The 26,698-nt window shown below is 40.8% G+C and overlaps 2 protein-coding genes across 2 annotated transcripts; both read left to right on the forward strand.

Moving 5' to 3' along the window:
- Positions 1-4,145: 4,145 nt before the first annotated feature.
- MRPL15 (mitochondrial ribosomal protein L15) lies at positions 4,146-13,124 on the forward strand. Its single transcript, XM_047073727.1, has 5 exons — positions 4,146-4,299; positions 5,164-5,318; positions 6,173-6,338; positions 11,189-11,312; positions 12,034-13,124. Exons 1-5 carry the CDS (start codon positions 4,192-4,194, stop codon positions 12,369-12,371), a joined length of 891 nt encoding a protein of 296 aa, XP_046929683.1. The 5' UTR covers positions 4,146-4,191; the 3' UTR covers positions 12,372-13,124.
- On the forward strand, positions 10,247-10,664 carry LOC124507647 (cytochrome b-c1 complex subunit 10-like). Its single transcript, XM_047073930.1, has one exon. The coding sequence runs from the start codon at positions 10,369-10,371 to the stop codon at positions 10,537-10,539; it is 171 nt and encodes a 56-aa protein (XP_046929886.1). The 5' UTR covers positions 10,247-10,368; the 3' UTR covers positions 10,540-10,664.
- Positions 13,125-26,698: the final 13,574 nt, after the last annotated feature.

Here is a 26,698-nt window from a genome sequence, read left to right on the forward strand (position 1 = left end):
GCAGATACAGTAATTGTTGTAGCTTCTTATTTATATCCATGACAATGTTAAAAAAAAAAAATATATATATATATATAAATATATAGCTAAAAGATGTTGTAAGTAGAAGGGGCCAAAAAGTGTGAGAGGTTAGATGAGTCAATGCCTTCTTCTTACACAGAGTGAGGAGTTTCTGTATGCTTTTGACAATTGACAATTCAAGAGATAGATATTTAAAGTACTCACATTATTTGAAAAACAGTTACCATAGAGAAAACTAAAATACTAGGAAATAGTTTAAATTATCTAAATCTTCATCTATCTTAAGACAAGTGAATATACAATGTCAAAAATTAATAAAACAATTAGTGGTAGAGATAGTTTAATTTATAAATATAGAGGTACTCACCTGATGAAATAAAAACGAAAGTTAAAAGTTGATTGCCTATGGAAAACTGTTTCTCATGAGACTCTTCTGTACTATTTGATTTTTCTCCAAACAAATGAATGCATTACTATACTTTAATAAAATTAAAACAAAAACTATTCAAGTATAAATGAAGACCTATAAGTCAGGGCCAATCTTTGATAAAACTAGGTAGGTTTTATCAGGGTGACATTTATTTCCATCCCCTTCCCATGCCCTCTTGGTATTGTTTTTTCCCAGTATCAAAGGGATTTACTGCTCTCCTGCACCTGGGTTCCTCCTCTTTTCACTAAGGAAACTCTCATCTCTAGTTGTTTTCCAATTCTCAACTTTGATAAACACAAAATAAGCCTGTTCTTGGTTGCACTCTAAAAATGACTTGTTCTTGGGTCACAGAAAAAGTCAGTAATAATCTAATAACTGAAATTCTTTTCCTCTTGTTCCCATCCCTGCCGAAATATTCTTTAATGTGTGATCTCATTTAGGAGGAGAGTTTATGTGCATGTTTTTGTTTTGTTGCTTTTTAATCTCAGAAACAGAGGGGTAAGTTGATTAGCCTCTTCCTAGTGTATTTTATTATGGTTCATGTAAACTGCCTTATATGATAAAATTATCCCTTTATTTTCACGTCCCCAACTCTCATTCTCTACCCACTTTGAGAATTTTCATTAAAAAAAATTTTTTTTTTTAATGTTTGTTTTTGAGAGAAAGAGAGAACGAGCAAGGGAGGAGCAGAGAGAGGGAGACACAGAATTTGAAGCAGGCTCCACACTCTGAGCTGTCAGCATAGAGTCTGACACGGGGCTGTAACTCACTAACTGAGAGATCATGACCTGAGCTAAAGTCAGATGCTTAACCGACTGAGCTACCCCGCACCCTGAGAATTTTCATTTTAAATGAGTTCAAAGGAATTAATCTATGTTGATGGACCGTTAGGGTCCTTGGATAAGTGGCAAAAGATTATTTAGGAGTGTGTGAGAAAGAGGACTTCCCAAGGAATTTCAAATTATACCACCTTTACAGGATTCATTTCATTCTTTTTATATAATGATGCAGTAGTCATTATTAACTGGGACTGGAATCAGGATGGACCTTAAGCAGTCACTGAAATGTTTTCTTTTTATGAAGACTTTTTTTTTTAAAGTTTATTTATTTATTTTGAGAGAGAGTCCGCAAGCAGGGGAGGAGCAAAGGGAGAGAGAGAGAATCCCAAGCAGGCTCCTCACTGCCAGCACAGGGGCCAACATGGGGCTTGAACTCATGAACCATGAGATCAGGACCTGAGCCAAAATCAAGAGTTGGAGGCTTGACTGACTGAGCCACCCACACCCCCCTGAAATATTTTATTACAAAGTCTTCTCAATGATTTAAACAGGGTATAGTGCAACACCTCAATCTTGTGGGTGTTTAATATATATTACTGCAATACCCCAATCATGTGGGTGCTAAATAAATATTATCATACAATAATGATGATGTAAACCTTACACAGGCTTAAGATAAGGATTAATGACCTATTTATTACACAACCTTAATTTACATTTTCACAACACGATGATACTCATCACATTGAGAGTTTTATATGCTTCCTCAACATGTTGGATATGGGATAAACAAACATATAGCCTACAATTTACGACAATTATTTCCACTGTTATTAACTAATGTGCCCCAATAACATTATATCACCTACATGACTAAAAACATCTACTTCCAGGAAGTACAGCACACTGTTTTATATTTCCTGTATCTCATTTATTCAATAAAAATTATCATATGTTTAAAAATGTTATTAGTATTAACACTCACCCAGAAATTCACTACTTAATTCAAGCAACGATTTTCTAGGCAGAGAAAAAAAAAGTTGTGAATCTTTCTGCAGTATATTTTGCAATTTTCTTCCCAGAAGTATGAAATTTCTAACAAAAAGATGATGAAATATATCGAATTGAAACCCTTAAAGTCAGGAACTAGTTTCTATTGTTTTCTGTATTTTCTTTTGTACTTCCCAATAGAGTATTTTATATTGTTTTAGAGAGCTCATATTTGTATTTTTCTTCTATTTGTGCTGTTAGGTCTACAAGAGACCTACTTTTTTTTTTTTTTTTTTTTTTACTTTTTAAAAAACACTCAATTTTGGGGCTCCTGACTGGCTCAGTTGGTGGAGCAAGCGATTCTTGATCTCCAGGGCGTGGATTTGAGCCCCACTGGGTGTAGGGATTACTTAAAAATAAAGACTTCAGGGGTGCCTGGGGGGCTCAGTCAGCTGACCATCAAACCCTTGATCTCATCTCAGGTCATCTCAGGGTTGAGTTGGAGCCCTGCAGTAGGCTCTATGCTGACAGTGTGCAGCCTGCTTGGGATTCTCTCTCTCCTCTCTCAGCCTCTCCTTCACCGGCTCGTGTGCTTGCTCACTCTCTGTCTCAAAAGAAGTAAATAAACAAACAAAAAAAAAAGATGATCTTAAAAGGAAATCTTAAAAAAGAAATACAATCTTAAAAAAAAAAAAACCCTCAATTTTGACAAATTTCCTGTTGTAGATTTCAAAAAAAAAAAAAAACAAAAAACCTGGGAGCAAGATCCTATTTGATTTCATCTTTGTATATTTCTCAGTAACAAGTTAGTGACGTGCTCATAAATATGCTTAAATAAATGGATGCATCTTCTTTCTTTTATATTTCATTCAAAATAACTTCAGAAAGGTTTTGTCAAACATAGAAGTAGTTCGCCTCCCCAAATTTCTCAACTTCACTATTGTATAACTAATAGCAACCAGGAAGAACAACTCCATAGCAAGACAGTGAAATGTAAAAAGAATAAAACAAAAGGAGGGAACATGGTCTTTGACATTACATCCCTTCAAGGCAAAAATAGGGAAGTTGCTATTTTTTGAATGAAAACAACCTTATGTATTTTGTGCTGCAGATACTCAATTTTATATGATAAAAAATACTACTTTGTAAGGAGGTAGAAGTTTGAATCCCGGCTCTGCTTTTTATCGTGGGACCTTGGTCCAGCTACTCGACCTTGCCAAGCCTTACCTTCTTGGTCTGTAAAAAATAAAAACATCTCTACGACTGGTTGTTTAGATAAACCGAATAAGGCTGACTTAACACGTGCCTGACACATAACCAAGCGCTAACATCATTAAACAATAAGCGAAATTAGTTATCTCAGCAGCTCAGGCACAGCAATGTAGTGTAGATACACCGGGATGAGAACGCATAGTTTGAGTCTTACTCACAGGTCGGTACGAGCCAGGCATTTTAATAGCTGGACCCCGGGTATTATTTTTGTCTCTCACCGCGTGCAGCCAGGCGAAGCTCAAAGCTAAAGGCTTAGCTCCCGTTACTTTGGTCTGGGCTCCACGCGGAGCTCGGGGAAGACACTGTCTCCTTCTTAGAGGCCAAGACACGACAAAACGTGCCAGACCAAACACGGACTCCCTAGATTCCCTAACGCATGGCGTTTTCAATACGCGCTTTTCTAAAGCCGGGGAAAACGTCGTAGGCTCAGGGACGAGGTCAGGGCACGGTCTCCCAAACTACGCTCACACCCCCAGCGAACTAAAACCCTGAAAACGAGGTAGAGCAGCAGAGACTAAGTTGCAAAACTTCGGACGGTACCAGGGTTCTCTCCCGGACACCGGCGAGCCCAGCGGCCGAGAGCGCAGCAGTTCCTGCGGTACGACAGGGGCGGGACCGCGGCCGTAAAGCAGCGCCCGGAGACCACGTGGGCTCCGAGGCGACCCCGGGCGCCCTTGGAGGGCCTTGGCTGTGAGGGTCATGGCCGGTCCCCTGCAGGGCGGTGGGACAGGGGCTCTGGACCTGCTCCGGGCCCTTCCACGTGTGAGCTTGGCAAACCTAAAGCCGAATCCAGGCTCCAGGAAACCGGTAAATGGCTGGTGGCGGTGCGAGGACGCGCAGGGGGAAGGGGCGATGGAAGCGGCCTGTCCCTCGCCATCGTTCTCCCGCACTCTTTGCGGAGGGTGTTGGGATAAACGTAGGGTTGCCGAGCCCTTGTTCTCAACTGCACGGAGAACCCAATTCGTAACACGGTCCCAATTCGTAATAAGGTTCATATGGTAAAGCGTGATACTGTAATTACGGCGGAGGCGTGAAGTCGCAGGAGAGTTGGATTTAAGATGAGCTACTTTCCCGTTAACTTTATTTTCGTGGGAAAGATTTGAATTGATTACGGTAGTTGTCTTTTCTGCAAATCACTGAATACAGCTAGAAAAGCTGTCAGTTGACATACCGTCATTTATTTAACTTTAAAAGTATTTTGTTTCCACCCAGCGTGGGGTTGGAACTCACAACCCGGGACTGAGCGCCAACACACTATTATTTAAAGAATCGGTTCGTTTTCACGAAGTGACAGGAAGTTAATTTGGGAAAAAAATACTTTCTTTACAAATTAAGGTTTAAATAATACACATGGGTAACGATTATGTGTTTACAATTAATTACAAAATAAGTGTTCTTAAATACCGTGTAAACCTTGTTTGTTGTGGATGTTCGACTCTAGGATTTTTTTCATTTCCAGCCTATCCTAGAGTCCTTACCTCCATTCCGTCCTTGGAACTTTTCCTTTGAAACACAATTTGGACTTTGGTTACAAGAATTCACTACATTTACAGAGGCAAGGATGCTAACTTAAAAGCGGAGGTTAGAGCAGTTGGAACAGAGCTTGGCACATAGTGTTAGCTGTTAGTACTGGTTGATTGGATAAATGAATGGCGTTTCTTTTCCTTGTAGGAAAGACGGCGAAGAGGTCAGAGAAGAGGTCGAAAATGTGGCAGAGGCCATAAGGGAGAGCGGCAGAGAGGAACCCGGCCCAGACTGGGTTTTGAGGGAGGCCAGACTCCATTTTACATTCGAATCCCAAAATATGGGTTTAATGAAGGTCATAGGTAAGGTTGCTTTGCTTTTTAAAGTAAAAATCCCTAATTTTCACTGACAGTCACCAAAAAAAAACCACCAAAAAACAAAAACAATTGCTTGGTAGAAATTTAAATTCACTTTGAGGTAAACTTTTATTGCTGTTTCTCTGAATCATTTTTGGTAATGAAATTTGGCCTGGATTAGGAGGGGAAAAAAGCCCGGACTTGATGCTCAGACCTGGCAAAGGAGATGGTAATACCAGCTCTTGTGGTTGGTTAGAGGCTTAGCAATAATGTATGTAAAAACCTGAACAATTGTAGTCACCCAATAAATGACAACTCCTCTTGTTACTTTGAGCTCCATTAATGCATAAGTCACATTTGACAAATTTGTTTAAATGAGTGAAGTAAATGCTTAGGCAAATTATTTTTAGTGAAATGAAGTTCTGGTTCTGTTTCATTGCCAAAAAGCAAGCGATATTATGTGATTTTGTTGCACTCAGGATGGTTTTATTTTATTTTTTTATTATTTTTTTTTTTAATTTTTTTTTCAACGTTTTTTATTTATTTTTGGGACAGAGAGAGACAGAGCATGAACGGGGGAGGGGCAGAGAGAGAGGGAGACACAGAATCGGAAACAGGCTCCAGGCTCTGAGCCATCAGCCCAGAGCCCGACGCGGGGCTCGAACTCACGGACCGCGAGATCGTGACCTGGCTGAAGTCGGACGCTTAACCGACTGCGCCACCCAGGCGCCCCAGGATGGTTTTATTTTTGTTAAATCATGTAAATCGAGGGAGGAAAATAGAGGACAAAGCTTTGAGTTGATCGGAAGAATTTACGGGAAGAGCCGTTTGAGTGTTCCAATTGTTACTTTGTTTTGTAGCTTCAGACGCCAGTATCAGCCTTTGAGTCTGAATAGATTGCAATATCTTATTGATTTGGGTCGAGTGGATCCTACTCAACCTATTGACTTAACTCAGCTTGTCAATGGGAGAGGTGTGACCATCCAGCCACTTAAAAGGGATTATGGTGTCCAGCTGGTGGAGGAGGTAAGTCTGGATGAGATTTGTTGGTGTCACATAGGCGGCTATTTCTGATTATCATATAATCAACACTCTGCCTTTTTAATTTTTATTTCTTTAATTAATTAATTTAAAATTTTTTGAGAGAGCAAGTGAGCGAGGGGCAGAGAGAGAGGGAGAGGGAGAGAGACAGAGAGACAGAGAGAGTGAGAGTGAGTGAGTGAGTGAGTGTGTGCAGAGCCTGGAGCAGGGCTCAAACTTACCCGGAGTGGGGCTTGAGGTCACCTGAAGCTGGGCTCGGACTCACGAACAGTGAGATCATGACCTGAGCTGAAGTCAGCCCAGGTGCCCCAATTTTTCTTTCTTTCTTTCTTTTTTTTTAAATGGTTATTTATTTTGAGAGAGAGAGGGCAGGAGAGGGGCAGAAAGAGGGGGAGATGGAATCCCAAGCAGGCCCCCCACTGTCAACGAAGAGCCCAATGCTGGGCTCTTGAACCCATGAACCTCGAGATCACGACCTGAGCTGAAATCAAGAGTTGGACACTTAACTGGCTGAGCCACCCAGGCACCCCCCCCCCCAATTTTTATTTCTTTTGAGTTACCATATAACCATTACACTGTGTTATACTCAGTTGTAGTTTGAGGAAGTTGGCATGGCCTTTGTCCTTGGTTCTGGGGTGCTCTGCTGTGTATCGATACAGCTGGCTCTCTCTCTTTGATTCTCTGCTCAAAATGTCATATCTGGGAGATCTTTTCTGACATCCTTTTATAAAAGAATACTCACAACTCCTCCCTCCCCTCCCCTCATACTCTTGTCTGCTTTACCCTGTGCAAAGTATTTTTCTTTGAATGTATAAACACCTGACCTTTATTACCAAGTAATGCATTTATTTTTTCATACTCTTCTTCACACTATAATGTAAATTCTATGTCTAAATGTAATGACAAGTACTTTAGTTCATTGCTATATTTTCAGTATTGGAAATACTGGCTCATAATAATTAGTTTTATGGAGACAAGGAATGAATCAAATCCAATTCTTTTTTTTTTTAATTTCTCATTTTTTCAATATGTATTCATTTTTGAGGGGGGTGGTGAGGGGCAGAGAGGGAGACAGAGGATCTGAAGCAGGCTCGGTGCTAACAGCAGGGAGCCTGATGTGGGGCTTGAACTCACGAACTGTGAGATCATGACCTGAGCTGAAGTCAGATGCTCAGTCGACTGAGCCACCCAGGCACCCAGAATCAAATCTAATTCTAACTGCAGCAAAACCTTTTTCTATTTATAGAAATTGGCTAAGAGTTTCATAAGCAGTTAAATTTCTTCATTAATACTTTTGTTTCTTGTAGGTCAGTAATACAGCTATGTAAGTGACTTAGTGTCCACTAGAGGGAGGCATGTGTTTATGGAAAAATCTTTTAGGTTCCTTTGAAAAAATGAACCTTGTGGATAAAAGTTTTCCAAATAAAATGATTTGAAAATAAAATACAAAATACTCAGTTAAGCCTCAGTATTCTATTCTGGGTATATAAGGGAATATACATATAAATTAATATGGAAAAATCTGTGACCTTGTCAGCCAATAGACAGCACATTCCAACAGCTTTCAGGCATGTATCTATATTAACTAGGAAAATAATCCTGAAAACTACACCAGGGCAACAGTTGAGTAAGTACAGTTACATTTGTAGCTGTAAATTGGTTGACCTTTTCTGGATTTTAGATTTGCAATAAATAATGGTAATAATTAATCCAGAGCACAAAATTACCAATTTCAGAATATATGTTTTCAAGGAATAACAAAAAAAGAAATTTAACTGATATAAAGACATTCCTAAAAATAGTACTTATAATACTGAAAACACCAGAATTAACTCTAATGCCCAAGAAAAGGAAATAGTTGGGCAATTTGGAATAGTAATTAAAATTCACAAATAATATGGCAAGACCTTATTTATTTATTTATTTATTTATTTATTTAAATTTATTTGTTTTTGAGAGAGAGACAGAATCTGAAGCAGGCTCCAGGCCCTGAGCTGTAAGCACAGAGCCTGACATGGGACTTGAACTCGTGAACTGTGAGATCATGACCTGAGCTGAAGTTGGACGCTTAACTGACTGAGCCACCCAGGCGCCCCAAGACCTTATTTTATTGAGTCAGAGGTGCCATTGATTAATAAAATGCAGACCAGTATCATAGATGGAAAAAACTGTGAGAATATGCATCTTATTTGGTGGAATATTTGTGTCTTACTTGATGGAATGGGTGGAATCTTTTTTTTTTTTTAATTTTTTTTTAAATGTTTATTTATTTTTGAGACAGAGAGAGACAGAGCATGAATGGGGGAGGGGCAGAGAGAGAGAGGGAGACACAGAATCGGAAGCAGGCTCCAGGCTCTGAGCCATCAGCCCAGAGCCCGACGTGGGGCTCGAACTCACGAACCGTGAGATCATGACCTGAGCTGAAGTCGGACGCTCAACCGACCGAGCCACCCAGGCGCCCCGGAATCTATTTTTTTTAATGTTTATTTATTTTGAGAGAGAGGCAGAGCAAGTGTGATTGGGGAAGGGACACAGAGGGAGATAGAGAATCCCAAACCGGTTCTTCACTGAGCAGGGCTCAATCCCACGAACGAGCCCTGGGATCCCATGATCCCATGTGAGATCATGACCTGAGCCAAAACCAAGAGTCAGACACTTAACTGACTGAACCACCCAGGCACCCCAAAGGAGTGTTTTTTTTTTTTTTTTTCAATGTTTTTTTATTTATTTTTGGGACAGAGAGAGACAGAGCATGAACGGGGGAGGGGCAGAGAGAGAGAGGGAGACACAGAATCGGAAACAGGCTCCAGGCTCTGAGCCATCAGCCCAGAGCCTGACGCGGGGCTCGAACTCCCGGACCGCGAGATCGTGACCTGGCTGAAGTCGGACGCTTAACCGACTGCGCCACCCAGGCGCCCCAAGGAGTGTTTTTGAAGTACATTAAAGCTTCATAATTAATAAAAGGAACTTGATTGGGAGCCAGCCTGATTCAACCACACCAAAATAACAAAAAAAAAATTCTATTACCACAAAATAGTAATACTACCATCTTTTAATTCAGAATCTGTTTTGAAATTAGAGTAAAATGTAGTACAGCCTAATTAAAATGACCAAAACCAGAACTTTAGGAAGTTCAAGTCTACCTTTTTTAGTGTTGATTATTCTAGGGAAAAGTTCTTACTTTTTTTGTCCTTTTAGAGGCTGTGATAAAATCAGTAGTAAAAGCAGAGTGAATCTTTTGTCTGAGAGGCAGCTGATCCCTCCAAGATCAGATATTGTCAAAATTTTAAAAATTAATTAACTAATTAATTTTTTAGGTTTATTTATTTATTGAGAGAGAGATGGGGGCAGAGGGGCAGAGAGCATGAGAATCCCAAGCAGGCTCTGTGTTGTTAGCACAGAGCCCGATGTGGAGCTCGAACCCATGAACTGGGAGATCATGACCTGAGCCAAAATCAAGAGTCAGACATTTAGGGGCTCCTGGGTGGCTCAGTCGGTTGAGCGTCTGACCTCGGTTCGGGTCATGACCTCGTGGCTCGTGAGTTCGAGCCCCGCATCGGGCTCTGTGCTGACAGCTCAGAGCCTGGAGCCTGTTTCCGATTCTGTGTCTCCCTCTCTCTCTCTGCCCCTAACCCACTTGCATTCTGTCTCTGTCTCTCTCAAAAATAAATAAACATTAAAAAAAAAAAAAAGTCATTTAACTGACTGAGCCACCCATGTGCTCCAGATTTTTTTTTTTTAAGATTTTATTTTTAATCTACACACAACAGGGGGCTCAGATGTAGCCCCAAGATGAAGAGTTGCATGCTCTACTGACTGAGCCAGCCAGGCACCTCTGTTGTCAGATTTTTATTTTTCCACTGGTTCCAGCCCACTCATCCCATCATTAAAAATTTCTTGGCCTCTTGCTAACTTAGGGATAAAGAAGAGAAATTTCTATCCATCTCAGTATGGTAGAATGTTGTGTGTAAGAACACAAATACAGGCGTCACCCTGAGCTGTGGCCCGCACTGCGATGCTGGGCACGTTCCTGGGCCTGTGCTACCACGAGCTGGCCACAACCTGGATTCCCACAGCAGGCATGTGGGGCACTGTGGGCACTGTAGGGCTGGTATGGGCCATGGGCTGCCAGCTGATTCTGGACTGGGTGCCCTATACTAATGGCAAGTTTAAGAAGGATGATTAGGTAAACTGACCCTTCTTGGATCCCTCTGATGTCTGCCGGTATTGTCTCCTTCCACGTTAGCTCCTGCTGTACCTGGAACAGCCCCCACCCTCAGGAAAGGCCCCAGGGATATCTACAGCATGACTTAGGACTCCATGTTTGTGAAAATGGCTTTCGTGTTTGGATACACACAGCATTGAACCTTGCTCTGAAAAAGAACAAAACAAAACACATGCTGTGACTGGACTCCCTGGGTTAGAATCCTAGCTGTGTGATCTTGACAAGTTGCTTAACCTCTGTGTGCTTTGTGTCCCCATCTATGAAGTTGGTGTAGCAATCATTTTGTCATGGGGTTGTCGGGATTAAACAGTCCACTATTAATGAAATACTGGGGATGGATGCTTGTGTTGCTGTCTACTAAATATGTAGGATGAAAGCGTAGTCCTTGCTTACGGAGAATGAAAGTTGGTAAAACAAGATAGCCTAAACAAACGTAAAAGAAATGAATGTTGTTTGGTAGGACCTGGAAGCAGAGGTATTTAGAGTTGGAATTACTGTAACATTGTAGGCATTTTGGAGGAGAAAGCACAGTGTAAAAAACTTGCCATAATTTTATACTCCACCGTTAGCCGAGCTGCCTACAAACAGACTTTGCTTTGCCATGTCGCAGGGTGCTGACACCTTTAAGGCGAAAGTTAATATTGAAGTACAGTTGGCTTCAGAACTAGCCATCGCTGCAATCGAAAGAAATGGTGGTGTCGTCACTACGGCCTTCTATGATCCAAGAAGCCTGGGTAAGATGTCCTGCAGTCCCTTTTTTCTCCCTCTTCATCTCCTACTGGCTGCCATTTGAGGATTTGAAAGGCCTCATGGCCCTCTGACTTGTGGTTCGGACACCTCAGTCTTCTGTTTTAGGGTTTCCTGTTCGTGGTGTGGCTTCTAGTATTCCGCAGTCACTATGTCATGAGCAGGTTTTTTGTTTTTAAACATGGGACTTACATACAATATTATATACCATGTTTAGAAATTCACTCATTGTTGGCAACCCAGAGGTAACTTTGATTTTCAAGATCCAAATTTTGGAAAGTGAAGTATTTCCATTTGCTTACTTAAGACAAGTCTTTTTAATAATAATAATAATAATAATAATAATAATAATAATAAAAAGTTCTTGGAAGTTCCCATCTTGGTAGTAGTTAAAAATTAATAATCAAAAGAAGGGCACCTGGGTGGCTCAGTCAGTTGAGTGTCTGGCTTCTGCTTGGGTCATGGTCTCACAGTTCGTGAGTTCGAGCCCCGCATTGGGTTCTCTGCTATCAGCACAAGAGCCTGCTTCGGATCCTCTGTTCCCCTCTCTTTCTGCCCCTCCCCCACTTGCCCTCTTTCTCTGTCTTTCAAAAATAAACATTAAGCACATTGACAATTAAAATCAAAAATAAACATTAAGCACATTAATAATTAAAATCATATACATATAGCCGCTATTTGTATCTTTTTTATTTAAAACCTTTTCAGACATTCTGTGCAAACCTGTTCCATTCTTTCTGCGTGGACAACCCATTCCCAAACGAATGCTTCCGCCCGAGGCACTGGTACCGTATTATACAGATGCAAAGAATCGTGGTTACCTGGCGGATCCTGCCAAATTTCCTGAAGCAAGACTTGAACTTGCCAAGAAGTATGGCTATATTTTACCTGATATCACTAAAGATGAACTCTTCAAAATGCTTAGTACTCGAAAGGATCCAAGGCAGATTTTCTTTGGTCTTGCTCCTGGATGGGTTGTGAATATGGCAGATAAGAAAATCCTAAAACCTACAGATGAGAATCTCCTTAAGTATTACAGCTCATGAATTCCTTCCAAGAAAGCAGAGTTGTAAAAGAGTTCTGGAAGAAAAGAGACTGAAACATGTATATTTCTCATCATCTTTTCTCTGGTTGTAAATTTTCCATGTAGTCCCGTTTCCATTTTTATCTAAAATTAAAATAAAAATGCAGTAAGCAAGGCTGTATAGAGGAACTGAATCCGTGCGGGTTCTTTCTCAGTTAAAGAAACAAACCCCCTGGTTTTCTGCCAAAGGAAGATTATAACTCTTAGGGGAGCGTTCTTTTTTTCATGATCTTTTTGTCCAGGTCTGTGTTATCATTGTTGCAAATCAAAATGAAGGTGCAGCTGGAACGGGATTGATGGGTGGGCCTGTCAAGGCTAAGCAGTTGCTACTGGTTGCCCATCTTAATCAGGGGCCTCAGGAAGCTCTATCCAGTGTCAAGATGGAAAGCTTTCAACTCTGGATTATTAAGATTTGGGATAGGAGTTTAAGATTTAAGGCTAGTGAATAAGTAGTACAATATTTGCTAGCAAAATTGAAATAATTCCAAGCGAATTCATTTTCTCAAGTCATCTGAAAAGAGTAGACAATAATGATTAAGCCCTTAGCCTTTTTCTTGAACAAGGTAAGTGTTCTAACTGATATTTTACTTATTTCATAGATAGTGGAGACCTTTGTTTTTCATTCATTTTAAATGATTTTTGAAAAATTGTTCAGTAATTATGTAAGCCATAAAAACAGCTGGTATTGTGAAAATTAAACTCAGTTAATGTAAAAGTTTCAGCAATCTGTAAGCTTATTTAGCTTTCCAAAGTTACGTCGTATCTAAACCATACAGAAACGCAATTTGTCCCGCTGCAATTAAATCTAAATAATTCATGATAATTTTTCCACAGCAAGAATAAAATGATTCCTGGCTGTTCATTTTCTTAAAATAAAAAAATTAAAAACCTAAATAATGCAATATTTTGTTCACTTGTCTACCTTCTGTATTGCTGATCTGAGATTCAGTTTATAAGGTAATTTATGTACCAAGAGTATGTTATTTATTTATTTATTTATTTAAACTTGTTTTATTTTTTATTTTTTTAAATTTGCATCCAAATTAGTTAGCATATAGTGCCACATGATTTCAGGAGTACGTTCCTTAGTCCCCCTTACCCATTTAGCCCATCTCCCTTCCCACAACCCCTCCGGTAACCCTCCGTTTGTTCTCCATATTTATGAGTCTTTTCTGTTTTTGTCCCCCTCCCTGTTTTTATATTATTTTTGTTTCCTTTCCCTTATGTTCATCTGTTTTGTCTCTTAAATTCTTTTTGATTGCTGAGTAATACTCCATTGTGTGTGTGTGTGTGTGTGTGTGTGTGTGTGTGTGTGTATACACACCACATCTTCTTTCTCCATTCATCCATCGATGGACATTTGGGCTCTTTCCATACTTTGGGTATTGTCAGTAGCGCTGCTATAAACATGGGGGTGCGTGTGCCCCTTCGAAACAGCACACCTGTATCCCGTGGATAAATGCCTAGTAGTGCAATTGCTGCATCGTAGGGTAGTTGTATTTTTAGTTTTTTGAGGAACCTCCATACCAGTTTCCAGAATGGCTGCACCAGCTTGCATTCCCACCAACAATGCAAAAGAGATCCTCTTTCTCCGCATCCTCGCCAACATCTGTTGTTGCCCGAGTTGTTAATGTTAGCCATTCTGACAGGTGTGAGGTGGTGTCTCATTGTGGTTTCGATTTGTATTTCCCTGATGATGAGTGATGTTGAGCATTTTTTTCATGTGTCGGTTGGCCATCTGGATGTCTTCTTTGGAGAAGTGTCTTCATGTCTTTTGCCCATTTCTTCATTGGATTATTTGTTTTTTGGGTGTTGAGTTTGACAAGTTCTTTGTAGATTTTGGATACTAACCCTTTATCTGATATATCGTTTGCAAATGTCTCCTCCCATTCTGTCGGTTGCCTTTAGTTTTGCTGATGGTTTCCTTCGCTGTGCAGAAGCTTTTTATTTTGATGAGGTCCCAGTAGTTCATTTTTGCTTTTGTTTCCCTTGCCTCTGGAGACGGGTTGAGTAAGAAGTTGCTGCGGCCAAGATCAAAGAGGTTTTTGCCTGCTTTCTTCTTGAGGATTTTGATGGCTTCCTGTCTTAAATTGAGGTCTTTCATCCATCTTGAGTTTATTTTTGTGTATGGTGTAAGAAAGTGGTCCAGGTTCATTCTTTTGTATGTCGCTGTCCAGTTTTCCCAGCACCGCTTGCTGAAGAGACTGTCTTTATTCCGTTGGATATTCTTTCCTGCTTTGTCAAAGATGAGTTGGCCATACGTTTGTGGGTCCATTTCTGGGTTCTCTATTCTGTTCCATTGATCTGAGTGTCTGTTCTTGTGCCAGTATCATACCGTCTTGATGATTATAGCTTTGTAATACATCTTGAAGTCCGGGATTGTGATGCCTCCAGCTTTGGTTTTCTTTTTCAAGATTGCTTTGGCTATTCGGGGTCTTTTCTGGTTCCATACACATTTTAGGATTATTTGTTCTAGCTCTGTGAAGAAGGCTGGTGTTATTTTGATAGGGATTGCATTGAATATGTAGATTCTTTGGGGTAGTATTGACATTTTAACAATATTTGTTCTTCCAGTCCATGAGCATGGAATGTTTCTCCGTTTTTTTGTGTTTTCTTCAATTTCTTTCATAAGCTTTCTGTAGTTTTCAGTGTATAGATTATTCACCTCTTTGGTTAGATTTATTCCTAGGTATTTTCTGATTTTTTGTGTAACTGTAAATGGGATTGATTCTTGATTTCTCTTTCTGTTGCTTCATTGTTGGTGTATAGGAATGCAACCGATTTCTGTGCATTGATTTTATATCCTGCAACTTTGCTGAATTCATGAATCAATTCTAGCAGTTTTTTTGGTGGAATCTTTTGGGTTTTCCATATAGAGTATCATGTCATCTGAGAAGAGTGAAAGTTTGACCTCCTTCTGGCCAATTTGGATGCCTTTTACTTCTTTGTGTTGTCTGATTGCAGATGCTAAGACTTCCAATACTATGTTGAATAACAGTGGTGAGAGTGGACATCCCTGTCTTGTTCTTGACGTGAGGGGGAAAGCCCTCCATTTTTCCCCATTGAGGATGATATTAGAGTTGGGTCGTTCATATATGGTTTTTGTGATCTCGAGGTATGCTCCTTCTATCCCTACTTTCTTGAGGGTTTTTATCAAGAAAGGATGCTGTATATTGTCAAATGCTTTCTCTGCATCTATTGAGAGGATCATATGGTTCTTGTCCTTTCTTTTATTGATGTGATGAATCATGTTAATTGTTTTGCGGATATTGAACCAGCCCTGCATCCCAGGTATAAATCCCGCTTGGTTGTGGTGAATAATTTTTTTAAAAATGTATTGTTGGATCGGTTGGCTAATATCATGTTGAGGATTTTTGCATCCATGTTCATCAGGGAAATTGGTCTAAAGTTCTCCTTTTTAGTGGGGCCTCTGTCTGGTTTTGGAATCAAGGTAATGCTGGCTTCCTAGAAAGAGTTTGGCAGTTTTCCTTCCATTTCTATTTTTTGGAACAGTTTCAAGAGAATAGGTGTTAAGTCTTCCTTAAATGTTTGGTAGAATTCCCCTGGAAAGCCATCTGGTCCTGGACTCTTGTTTTTTGGCAGATTTTTGATTACTAATTCGATTTCCTTACTGGTTATGGGTCTGTTCAAATTTTCTATTTCTTCCTGTTTCAGTTTTGGTCTTGTATGTTTCTAGGAATTTGTACATTTCTTCCAGTTTGCCCATTTGATTGGCATATAATTGCTCATAATATTCTTTTATTGTTTTTAGTTCTGCTGTGTTGGTTGTGATCTCTCCTCTTTCATTCTTGATTTTATTTATTTGGGTCCTTTTTCTTTTTGATCAAATTGGCTAGTGGTTTATCAATTTTGTTAATTCTTTCAAAGAACCAGCTTCTGGTTTCATTAATCTGTTCCGGGTTTTTTTTTTTTTTTTTTTTTTGGTTTCGATAGCATTAATTTCTGCTCTAATCTTTATTATTTCCTGTCTTCTGGTTTTGGGTTTTATTTGCTGTTGTTTTTCCAGCTCCTTGAGACATAAGGTTAGGTTGTGTATCTGAGATCTTTCTTCCTTCTTTAGGAAGGCCTGGATTGCTATATACTTTTATGACCACCTTTGCTGTGTCCCAGAGGTTTTGGGTTGTGGTGTTATCCTTTTCACTGACTTCCATATACTTTTTAATTTCCTCTTTAGCTGCTTGGTTAGCCCATTCATTCTTTAGTAGGATGTTCTTCAGTCTCCAAGTATTTGTTACCTTTCCAAATTTTTTTTTGTGGGTGGTTTCGAGTTTCAGAGTTGTGGTCTGAAAATAGGCACAGGTATGATCTCTATCTTTTTGTACTTAGGGCTGATTTGTGTCCCAGTATATGTTCTATTCTGGAGAACGTTCCATGTGCACTGGAGAGGAATTATATTCTGCTGCTTGAGGATGAAATGTTCTGAATTTATCTCTTAAGGCCATCTGGTCCAGTGTGTCACTCAAAACCATTGTTTCCTTCTTGATTTTTTGATTAGATGATCTGTCTATTGCTGTGAGTGGGGTGCTGAAGTCTCCTACTATTATGGTATTACTATCGATGAGTTTCTTTATGTTTGTGATTAATTGATTTATATATTTGGGTTTTCCCACATTTGGCGCATAAATGTTTACAATTGTTAGGTCTTCTTGGTGGATAGACGCCTTGATTATGATATAATGCCCTTCATCTCTTGATACAGTCTTTATTTTAAAATCTAAATTGTCTGATACAAGTATGGCTACTCTGGCTTCCTTTTGTTGACCATTAGCATGACAGATGGTTCTCCATCCCTTTACTTTCAATTTGAAGGTGTCTTTAGGTCTAAAGTGGGCCTCTTGTAAACAGATATAGATGGATCTTGTTTTCTTATCCATTCTGTTACCCTATGTCTTTTGATTGGCACATTGAGTCCATTGACGTTTTGAGTGAGTACTGAAAGATAGAAATTTGTTGCCATTATGATGCTTGTAGAGTTGGAGTTTCTGGTGGTGTTCTCTGGTCCTTTCTAATCTTTGTTGCTTCTGGTATTTGTTTATTTATATATATGTATTTTCATCTTTTCTCCCCTCAGAGAGTCCCCCTTAAAATTTGTTGCCGGGCTGGTTTAGTGGTCACAAACTCTTTAATTTTTGTTTCTCTAGGAAACTATCTCTCCTTCTATTTTGAATGACAGCCTTGCTGGATAAGGAATTCTTGGCTGCATATTTTTCTGATTCAGCACACTGAATATATCCTGCCACTCCTTTCTGGCCTGCCAAGTTGCTGTGGATAGGTCTGCTGCAAAGCTGATCTGTCTTCCCTTGTAGGTTAGGGACTTTTTCTCCCTTTCTGCTTTCATGATTCTCTCCTTGCCTGAGTATTTTGTGAATTTGACTCTGATATGCCTTGTTGTTGGTCGGTTTTTGTTGAATCTAATGGGGGTCCTCTGTGCTTCCTGGATTTTGATGTCTGTGTCTTTCCCCAGGTTATTAGGAAAGTTTTCTGCTATGATTTGTTCACATAACCCTTTTACCCCTATTTCTCCCTCTTCCTCTTCTGGGACCCCTATGATTCTGATGTTGTTCCTTTTTAATGAGTCACTGATTTCTCTAATTCCTAAATCGTGGTCTTTTGCCTTAGTCTCCTTTTTTTTTTTTTCCTGCTTCATTATTCTAAGTTTGTCCTCTATATGGCTGATTCTCTGTTCTTCCTCATCCATCGTTGCCGCCGCGGCATCCATCTGTGATTGCCGCTCAGTTATAGCATTTTTAATTTCATTCTTACTATTTTTACTTCTTTTATCTCTGCAGAAAGGGATTCTAATCTGTTTTCCACTCCAGCTAGTATTCTTATTATCGTGATTCTAAATTCTAGTTCAGACATCTTGCTTGTATCTGTGTTGGTTAAGTCCCTGGCTGTCGTTTCTTCGTGCTCTTTCTTTTGGGGTGAATTCCTTCGTTTTGTCATTTTGAAGGGAGAAAAGAAATTAATGAGGTAGAAAAATTAAAATAAAATGAAAATTAAAAAAGTAGAACACACACATGCATACAAATCTAATAAATGATGCTAGATCCTAGGTGTGTTTTGGTCTGGGTGTTGAAAGTGGTTTGATAGATTAGAGAAAAAAAGGGGGGGGGACATTGAGAATTTGAAAAAGTGAATACACTGAAGTAGACTAAAATGAAATGATGGGAGTAAAACAGAATTTGAAAAAATTTACACAAAAGTAAAAAAATATAGTAGAAAAAAATTAAAAATATTTTTAATAAAAATAAAATTTTTTTCTGTTTATTCAAGAAAAAAAAGAAATAAAAAAAGGAATTTGAAAATTTGAGAAAGTGAATACACTGTAGTAGACTAAAATGGAAGTAAAATAGAATTTGAAAAAATTTACATAAAAGCAAAAAATATAGTAAAAAAATTAAAAAATATTTTTAATAGAAATTGAAAGTAAAAATGAAGTTTCTCTGCATTCAAGAAAAAGAAATGAAAAAGAAAAAGGAAATCGTTTGAAAATTTGAAAAGGTGAATACACTGAAGTAAAATAATGGAAGATAGACTTTGAAAAAAGTTACACAAATGTAAAAAACATAGTAAAAAAATTAAAGAAAAATATTTTTAATAAAAACAAAAATGAATTTTTTTCTCTTTATTCAAGAAAAAGTCGTGTAAAAGAAAAAAAAAAAAGAAAGAAAATTGAATAGATGGGCCTGCTGACAGATTGAAGTAGGACTGAAATTACTTCGTTTTCCCCTAGAAGTCAGTAGAGCTTCATAGTCCATAAACTAAGCCGTCGGTGAGACTTGTGTTCTTGAAGAGCGCGGTGGGTCCAGTCGGGCGGGCTCGGTGTGACGGCTCCGTTCTCCACTAGATGGCGCCGCTGGCCTCCTGGGGTGGATGGTGGCGGCGCTCGTAAGTATGCGCGTGCGCGGGAGCGTGAAAATGGCGTCCTCCAGCTACCCTGTCTGTTCTCCCCGATCAGCGATTGCGCACCTGTCCTCTCTCTTCAGCTTCTGTCCACTCCCCGCTTGATTCTCCGTGACCAGGCCCCAGGCATTACTTCTCTCCCAAGTTTTGTCTCAGATGCGGCTATTTTCCCCGGACCCTTCCTTCTGACGGACTGCGGCCTTGACCCGTTCGGCCCCTCTGCGGGAGGGGCTCACCGAGCAATGGCCGAATGAGCAATGGCCAAATGTCGGCTGCACCCAGGTACGCTTGCTAGACCCTGCTGTTGCCGGTGCCCCGAGACTGCGGCCAGGTGCCAGCCCGCCCCAGAAAAAGGTCGCAAGATGGTGTAGCAGCAGCGTCTCAGGGATTATGGAAAATCACAACACACACCTGGCAGCGGGCTTCACCCTCGACAACCTTGTTTCAGCACCAGCAAATGTGGCCGCCTTACGGGGTCTGCCGGGATCAGGTGGCTTCCACAGTCTCCACCTAATGTCCTTCCAGCAGTGGAACCGCTTCTCTCTGTGTGGCCCGAGCACCTCCCAGACCCCACTTTGTTCCTGGGGATTCGCCCTTCCCACCAGAGCACCGCCAGGTATGGAGCTGCAGAGTTGCAGCCTTTGCGCTACCCTTGTTTATAGTCTTAATGGAATTTAAACCCTCTCCTATCTCCTTTCTCCCTTTTTCGTTTAGTCCCTGCGGCTGTTTCCAATTTTCCACTTTCTCTCCAGGTGCTTTTGGGGAGGGGTGCTTGTCCCAAAATCCGCCCCCCCCCCACCGCAGTCTCCATCCTCTCTGCCTGCAAAAGCACCTCCCTTCCCGTGGCTTCTCGCTCCCCAAGTTCGCCTCTCCACGCTGCGTACCTGCTGAATTCTGTGGTTCAGATTGCGCAGATTGTTGTGTTAATCCTCAAATCAGTTTTCTAGGTGTGTAGGATGGTTCAGTGTTGGTCTGGCTGGATTTCATGGGTGTGAGACACATAAAAAACATCCATGCTGTTCTGCCATCTTGGCTCCTCTCCCACCAAAAGATTTAAATGTTTATCCAGGATTACATAGTTTGGCTTGTTATTAAACCCTTAATAACCCAGAACTTACAGAAATCACTGTTAGGACCATCTTCTATGATAGTCACCTATGAATTTCAGAGGACAAAAATTTAAAAACATGGTTTGTATTTTTCAGAGACTTCAAGTGACAGTTGGGTTTTTGGGATTAGTTTTGGCCCCATTGATAGAAACTGCAAATCACGGTGGCTTCAAGGAAATAATGTTTATTTATTTATTTTTTTTCCCAGAAGTGCTGAGACCACTGCAGGGCTGATTGCTGGCTCTGTTCCAGTCTCAAAGCCCATGGCTTCTCCCTGCTTAGCTCTCCTATCCCGAGAATGAGATGTGCATCTTCATGATCCAAACGGGGAGCAGTAGAGCCAGCTTGTCCTAAGAAACATTCCTGGCAGTTGCCACGCAAAACTTACGCATAAATCCCATTGGCCAGAGCTTAGATACAGTTCTCTCCTGCAAGGGAGCCTGAAGTCTTTACCTTGGTAGCTTATGTTCTTAGCTAAAGAATTCCTTTAGGATGGGTGAATAAGAGTGGGATGCATTGGGCCACCAGCAGGGGGTTGACCCCTGTTTTGGTATTGACCAGACTTGAACTCCGAGGTTAACTGACTGAAATGGACAGCATAAACAGTGCAGAACTTCTAAGTTCTTTGTTTACTAGTACATTCACCATTCCGGAATGCTGAGTTCAGTAACTTACATTAAGTCAGAAAGTTGGTGAATTCATCAATCTGGGTGAGCAAATGTCTTCGGAGTGTTGACAGAGCACCAGGAAGCGTCCAAGGAGTCCTCGTACTCTGTGCCTGCTTTTCCTGAACATTTTGGCAATAAAGCCATCTTACGCTTACCATGTTAGGTATCTAAACAGTTGTATTTGAATGTCATGTATAGAGGAAGTGAGATGATAGGTTGCAAAGAAAAATATCAAGGCACAAGGAAAATGGGTTTTTTTGACGATTACAGTGAGTCACTAAGGGTTGAGTAGAATACATTTTTTTCTTTTAAATCACTGCTAGGAAAAGACCCCCTCAAAACTTTCTAACGTTATAAAAGTACTTCATACTTATTTTGAAATGATGTAATATCGAAATGTAAAAAGTAAAAGCCCATATTGTCTTACTGTTGCCTGTCCCTGACCTGGTTCCCAGAGAGAACTATAAACCACTGTTCGGTGCCTTTTTTTTTTTTTTTTAATCAGAAAGGGATAGATTGTTGCACTGTTTTGACTTTGCTAATTACATCTAATGTATTTCTTTTCTTTTTTATTAAAAAAAAGTTTTAAAATTTATTTTTGAGAGACAGAGCACTGGTGAGGGAGGGGCAGAGAGCGAGAGACAGAGAGAGAGAGAGAGAGAGAGAGAGAGAGGGAGAGAGAGAGAATCTGAAGCAGGCTCCAGGCTCTGAGTTGTCAGCGCGGAGCCCGACATGGGGCTTGAACCCACAAACCGTGAGATCATGACCTAAGCCAAAGTCAAACGCTTAACCGACTGAGCCACCCAGGCGCCCTTCATCTAATGTATTTCAAAGACACTTTTTTCTGAATACTTTCCATTACAGTATTTAACCTTTGTGCTTTTGTTCTTAAACCATGTGAAATAGGAGTCATTGGAGGAGTCACTTTACCTTTCTTAACTGTGTGAAATGCGTGACACTTAATCTCTGTGTAATCCAACAGTTGTGTAAAGTGACCTCTAAAGTCTCTTTCAGCTCTATTGCCATGATGATAAAGATGTTGCCTCGGGCTGAGGAAAGCTTCTTTGACCTCCATCTATTTGCATAGACTTCCTTAAATTTAAACACATCCTGTTCTGCATCCGGACACGAAGTATGGAAACAAACCCAAAAGATACCATTTTTTTTGTGTACCAGAGTGTGGGGACATTGCTGTAGGTAAGTTAGTGCCTCGACTTTTTTGTGCTGCTGGAGGTTTTTCTTTTGTGACTCAGTTCACAGTTGTCCTTTTGGAGGGGCTGGTATTGCCTCCACAGGAAAAGTGCATAATTGGAAATGAGGGAGAAGTTAGTCATGTAAAGATGGGTTACCCGGGGAAAAGCCCTCCAGTCTCAGAATGCACTTTTGAGGGCCCTTAGGATCTCCCCCACCCCCTCCGTGCACAATGACTAAGTCACCCTGAGTTAAAGACGGAAAAGGAGACAAGACTTGCTTAATTGTGGCTCGCGTAGGTGGCCTACAGGTGAAGGGAAATCAGGATGGAATGATAGAAGGAAGACTGAAAACAGGAAACAGATGTCTGGTGATGTAATGCTTGGATAGTACTTACTCAGTGAACCTGGGCTTAGTCACAAACAGCTGTATCCTGGTCTTAGTGTTGTAATTGTGCAGATAATTCTCAGCCCAAACAGGCACGTTCCCCAAAGTGTCCATTCTGTTTATAAAACAGGCAGTTCTTTTTTTAAAAAAAAAATTTAATGTTTATTTATTTTTGAGGGAAAGAGAGAGAGCGTGAGCAGGGGAGGGACAGAGAGAGAGGGAGACACAGAATCTGAAGCAGGTTCTAAGCTCTGAGCTGTCAGCACAGAGCCTGATGCGGGGCTCCGACCCACAGACCTGGAGATCATGACCTGAGCTGAAGTCGGTCGCTCAACCGACTGAGTCGCCCAGGCGCCCCTATTTTCTTTTTTAAATGTTACTCTATTTATCGGACAATGGAGTGGCTCTGGAATAGTAAACAGAATGTCAGATACAGGGCAGAGTGACCCAACTTAGTGTCTGGGAATAAAGTGTGCTAATGTTCATACAGGTCCCTGAATGGCTGTGTCTCTAGACACTTTGCTGGAGAGACATACAATGGTGGGGGCAGAAGTCCCTGTCGGAGACCTGGACCGCGTCCCGGCTCCTTTAGCAGCTTGAGCGCTGCGTTCTGCTGTCCTGGGTGTGAAGGGGGGATTCCCCCTCTTCCTGCTTGGGGACTCAGGAAGGTTATCTGTGGAGAGGCACCAGGCTCAGAGCGCCGGTTTGGGGGGCCACCAGCCGTGGTTTACTTGGACCCAGATCCCAGTAGCGGCCTTGTGATCACTGTTGAACCTCTCCATGCCTCAGTTTCCCATGGGGGATAGTGATAGATCCTAACACATGATTATGATGAGGATTGGAAGAAGTCACTACTTGTAGAAAATGTTAGCACGATGCCTGGCACATAAATGCCTGTGTTAGTGAATTAAGCCTCTTTTACCATCCGTCTGTGGTAGCCATTCTATAGATGTTGCTTTTCTCCTGAAAATTTTCATATATAATCAGTGTCTTTTTAATGAAAAGAGAAGCATGCTACACTTTCTTATTTGTATCAGGACCTGCTGAAAAAGTACGTTTTATTTATTTTTTAATTTTTCTTTTATTTTTTTTTAATTAAAAAAAATTTTTTTTTCAACGTTTATTTATTTTTGGGACAGAGAGAGACAGAGCATGAACGAGGGAGGGGCAGAGAGAGAGGGAGACACAGAATCGGAAACAGGCTCCAGGCTCCGAGCCATCAGCCCAGAGCCTGACGCGGGGCTCGAACTCACGGACCACGAGATCGTGACCTGGCTGAAGTCGGACGCTTAACCCAGGCGCCCCAATTTTTTAATTTTTCTAATGTTTATTTATTTTTGAGAGCTAGAGAGAGAGAAAGACAGTGCAAGTGGGGAAGGTGCAGAGAGAGAGGGAGACACAGAATCGGAAACAGGTTCCAGTTTCTGAGCTGTCAGCACAGAGCCTGACATGGGGCTCGAACTCACGAACTGTGAGATCATGACCTGAGCCCAAGTCAGACGCTTAACCAACTGAGCCACCCAGGTACCCCAAATAAGTACATTTTAAAGAGAGAGCATGGTAGGAATTAGACCCAGAACCAGGAGGATTAAGTTGAATTTCAGTAACTTAGTCACTGATTTGCTCTGCCGTTAATTTATAAAAGCCATTGGGGCACCTGGGTGGCTCAGTAGGTTGAGCATCTGACTTCGGCTCAGGTCATGATCTTGCAGTCAGTGAGTTCAAGCCCTGTGTTGGGCTCTGTGCTGACAGCTCAGAGCCTGGAGCCTGCTTCAGATTCTGTGTCTCCCTCTTTCTGTGCTCCTCCCTCACTCACGCTCTTTCTCTGTCTCTCAAAGATGAATAAATGTTAAAAAAAATTTTTTTTTTTTAATTTCTAAAAGCCATTTACCTATCTAGGAAATTGAGAAAAAATTTAAATGGCTATGTTGTCAGATCCTATAAATTCTCTCTCTATATATAGGACATCTGGAAACTACAAAAAGGGAAGAAAATAAAAGTTAATCACTTAAGATTTTGACTATGTAATGCTCTTTTTTTTGTTTTTCTGTATGTATTTTTTTTTTTTTGAGGTGGGGGGAGAGAGTGCAAGCAGGGGGAGGGGCAGAGAGAGAGAGAGAGAGAGAGAGAATTCTAAGCAGGCTCTGTGCTGTCAGTGCAAAGCCTGATGTGGGGCTCCATCCCACAAATCATGGGATCATGACTTGAGCTGAAATCAAGAGTTGGACACTTAACCGACTAAGCCACCCAGGAGCCTCTGTTTTTTTGTAAGTAGATGTATTTTTTCATTTTCATGATGGTTTTATTTTCACCAATTAAGGTTATTGTGTATATATTATAGGATAGATTTATAAAAATCAAAGTAGTTTAAATTTCCTTTATATGGGTATATATGTTTTAAGTACTGTGTAAAAAATTAAAATTTTTTTAAATGTTTATTTATTTTTGAGAGAGAGAGAGAGAGAGAAAGAGAGTGTGAGTAAGGAAGAGTCAGAGAGACAGAGACACAGAATCCGAAGCAGGTTCCAGGTTCTGAGCTGCAGCACAGAGCCCGACATGGGGCTCAGGCTCATGAGCCGTGAGATCATGACCTGCGCTCAAGTCAGATGCTTAACCGACTGAGCCTTCCAGGCACCCCATATTGTGTAAAAGATTTAAATGGAAGTATCAGGGCTAAAATTCATTAATATGAGCAGCAAAACTTTATATTCTCTTTTATTTATTTATTTTTATTAAAAAAATTTTCTTAATGTTTATTTTTGAGAGAAAGGAACAGAATGTGAATGCGGGGTTGGGGCGGGGGGGACAGAGAGAGAGGGAGACACAGAATCTGAAGCAGGCTCCAGGCTCTGAGCTGTCAGCACAGACCTGGCCGCAGGGCTTGAACTCATGAACCGTGAGATCCTGACCTGAGCTGAAGTCCACCTAACCGACTGAGCAACCCAGGTACCCCATTATCTATTTATTTTGAGAGAGAGAGAGTGCAAGCAGGGGAGGGGTAGAGGAAGAGAGGGAGACACAGAATCCAAAGCAGGTCCAGGCTCCAAACTGTCAGCACAGAGCCTGACATGGGGGTCAAAGTCACAAACCGCAAGATCATGACCTGAGCTGAAGTCGGCGCTTAACTGACTGATCCACCCAGATGCCCCTATATTCTCTTTTAAAAGCCTTTAATTTTACTTTCAGTAATGAAAGTAATTATTTCAAAAAAGCAACATCATCAAACTTAAGATTAGTAGCATTACAATTTGTAAGATACAAGAAACCAAAAGGTAACCTGATATTTCTTGATTTCTTCTGACTGTACAAAAATTATTCTGACAACTTGCTACGAACTTAGATCAAGAGCCAGAAATTCTCACAACTGCCCTCTGAGGTCAATGTATTTTCCATCTTACGTGTGGGGAAACCGGAAGTACGTTTTCCGTTGGTGTGGAGCAGAATACGTATGCAAGGGCAAATACACTCCGATGTGTGCCCTTCAACAAGGTAATCGGGTTAGTATAAACTGTCCCGTGTGAATCCTAAGCTTTCAGTGTGTGCTTTGGTTGAAGAGCCTGGACGGTGTGCCCTGCTCCAAATCAATCGAAAAGTAGCCATGATCTTGCTAATTCTCGTAAGTCCACATTTAAAGTAAAATCCCTTTGCAAGAAAGGAAGTCTTATTTCCTAAGTGAAGAGGTCAGTAGGAGCCGTTTATGTGTTGGGTCATGATCGTTGCATCTCTCGTGTTATAAGTTCACAGCCTTGTGTACATACGGTTTGCCTTTCTCCTCTTCCCTAAAACCCCCGTGTTTGTTGATCCTTTGGCAAACCCTTTCCACTGCAACCCCATTCCATGATTGCATCCTCTTCAAAGAGGCTCTGCTCCCTTGGCCTGGTGAAGGCTAAGCATTGATATCTCCTTTTTTATTTTTATTTAATTAAATATTATTATTTTTTAATTTATTTATTTTGAGAGAGAGACAGAGCAAGTGGGGCAGGGGCAGAGGGAGAGAGAGAGGGAGA

Source organism: Lynx rufus, unplaced genomic scaffold (assembly GCF_022079265.1).
Source record: "Lynx rufus isolate CCGP_SWC_20201006 ecotype Redwood Valley unplaced genomic scaffold, mLynRuf1.p SCAF_12, whole genome shotgun sequence".
Classification (NCBI taxonomy): Eukaryota; Metazoa; Chordata; class Mammalia; order Carnivora; family Felidae; genus Lynx; species Lynx rufus.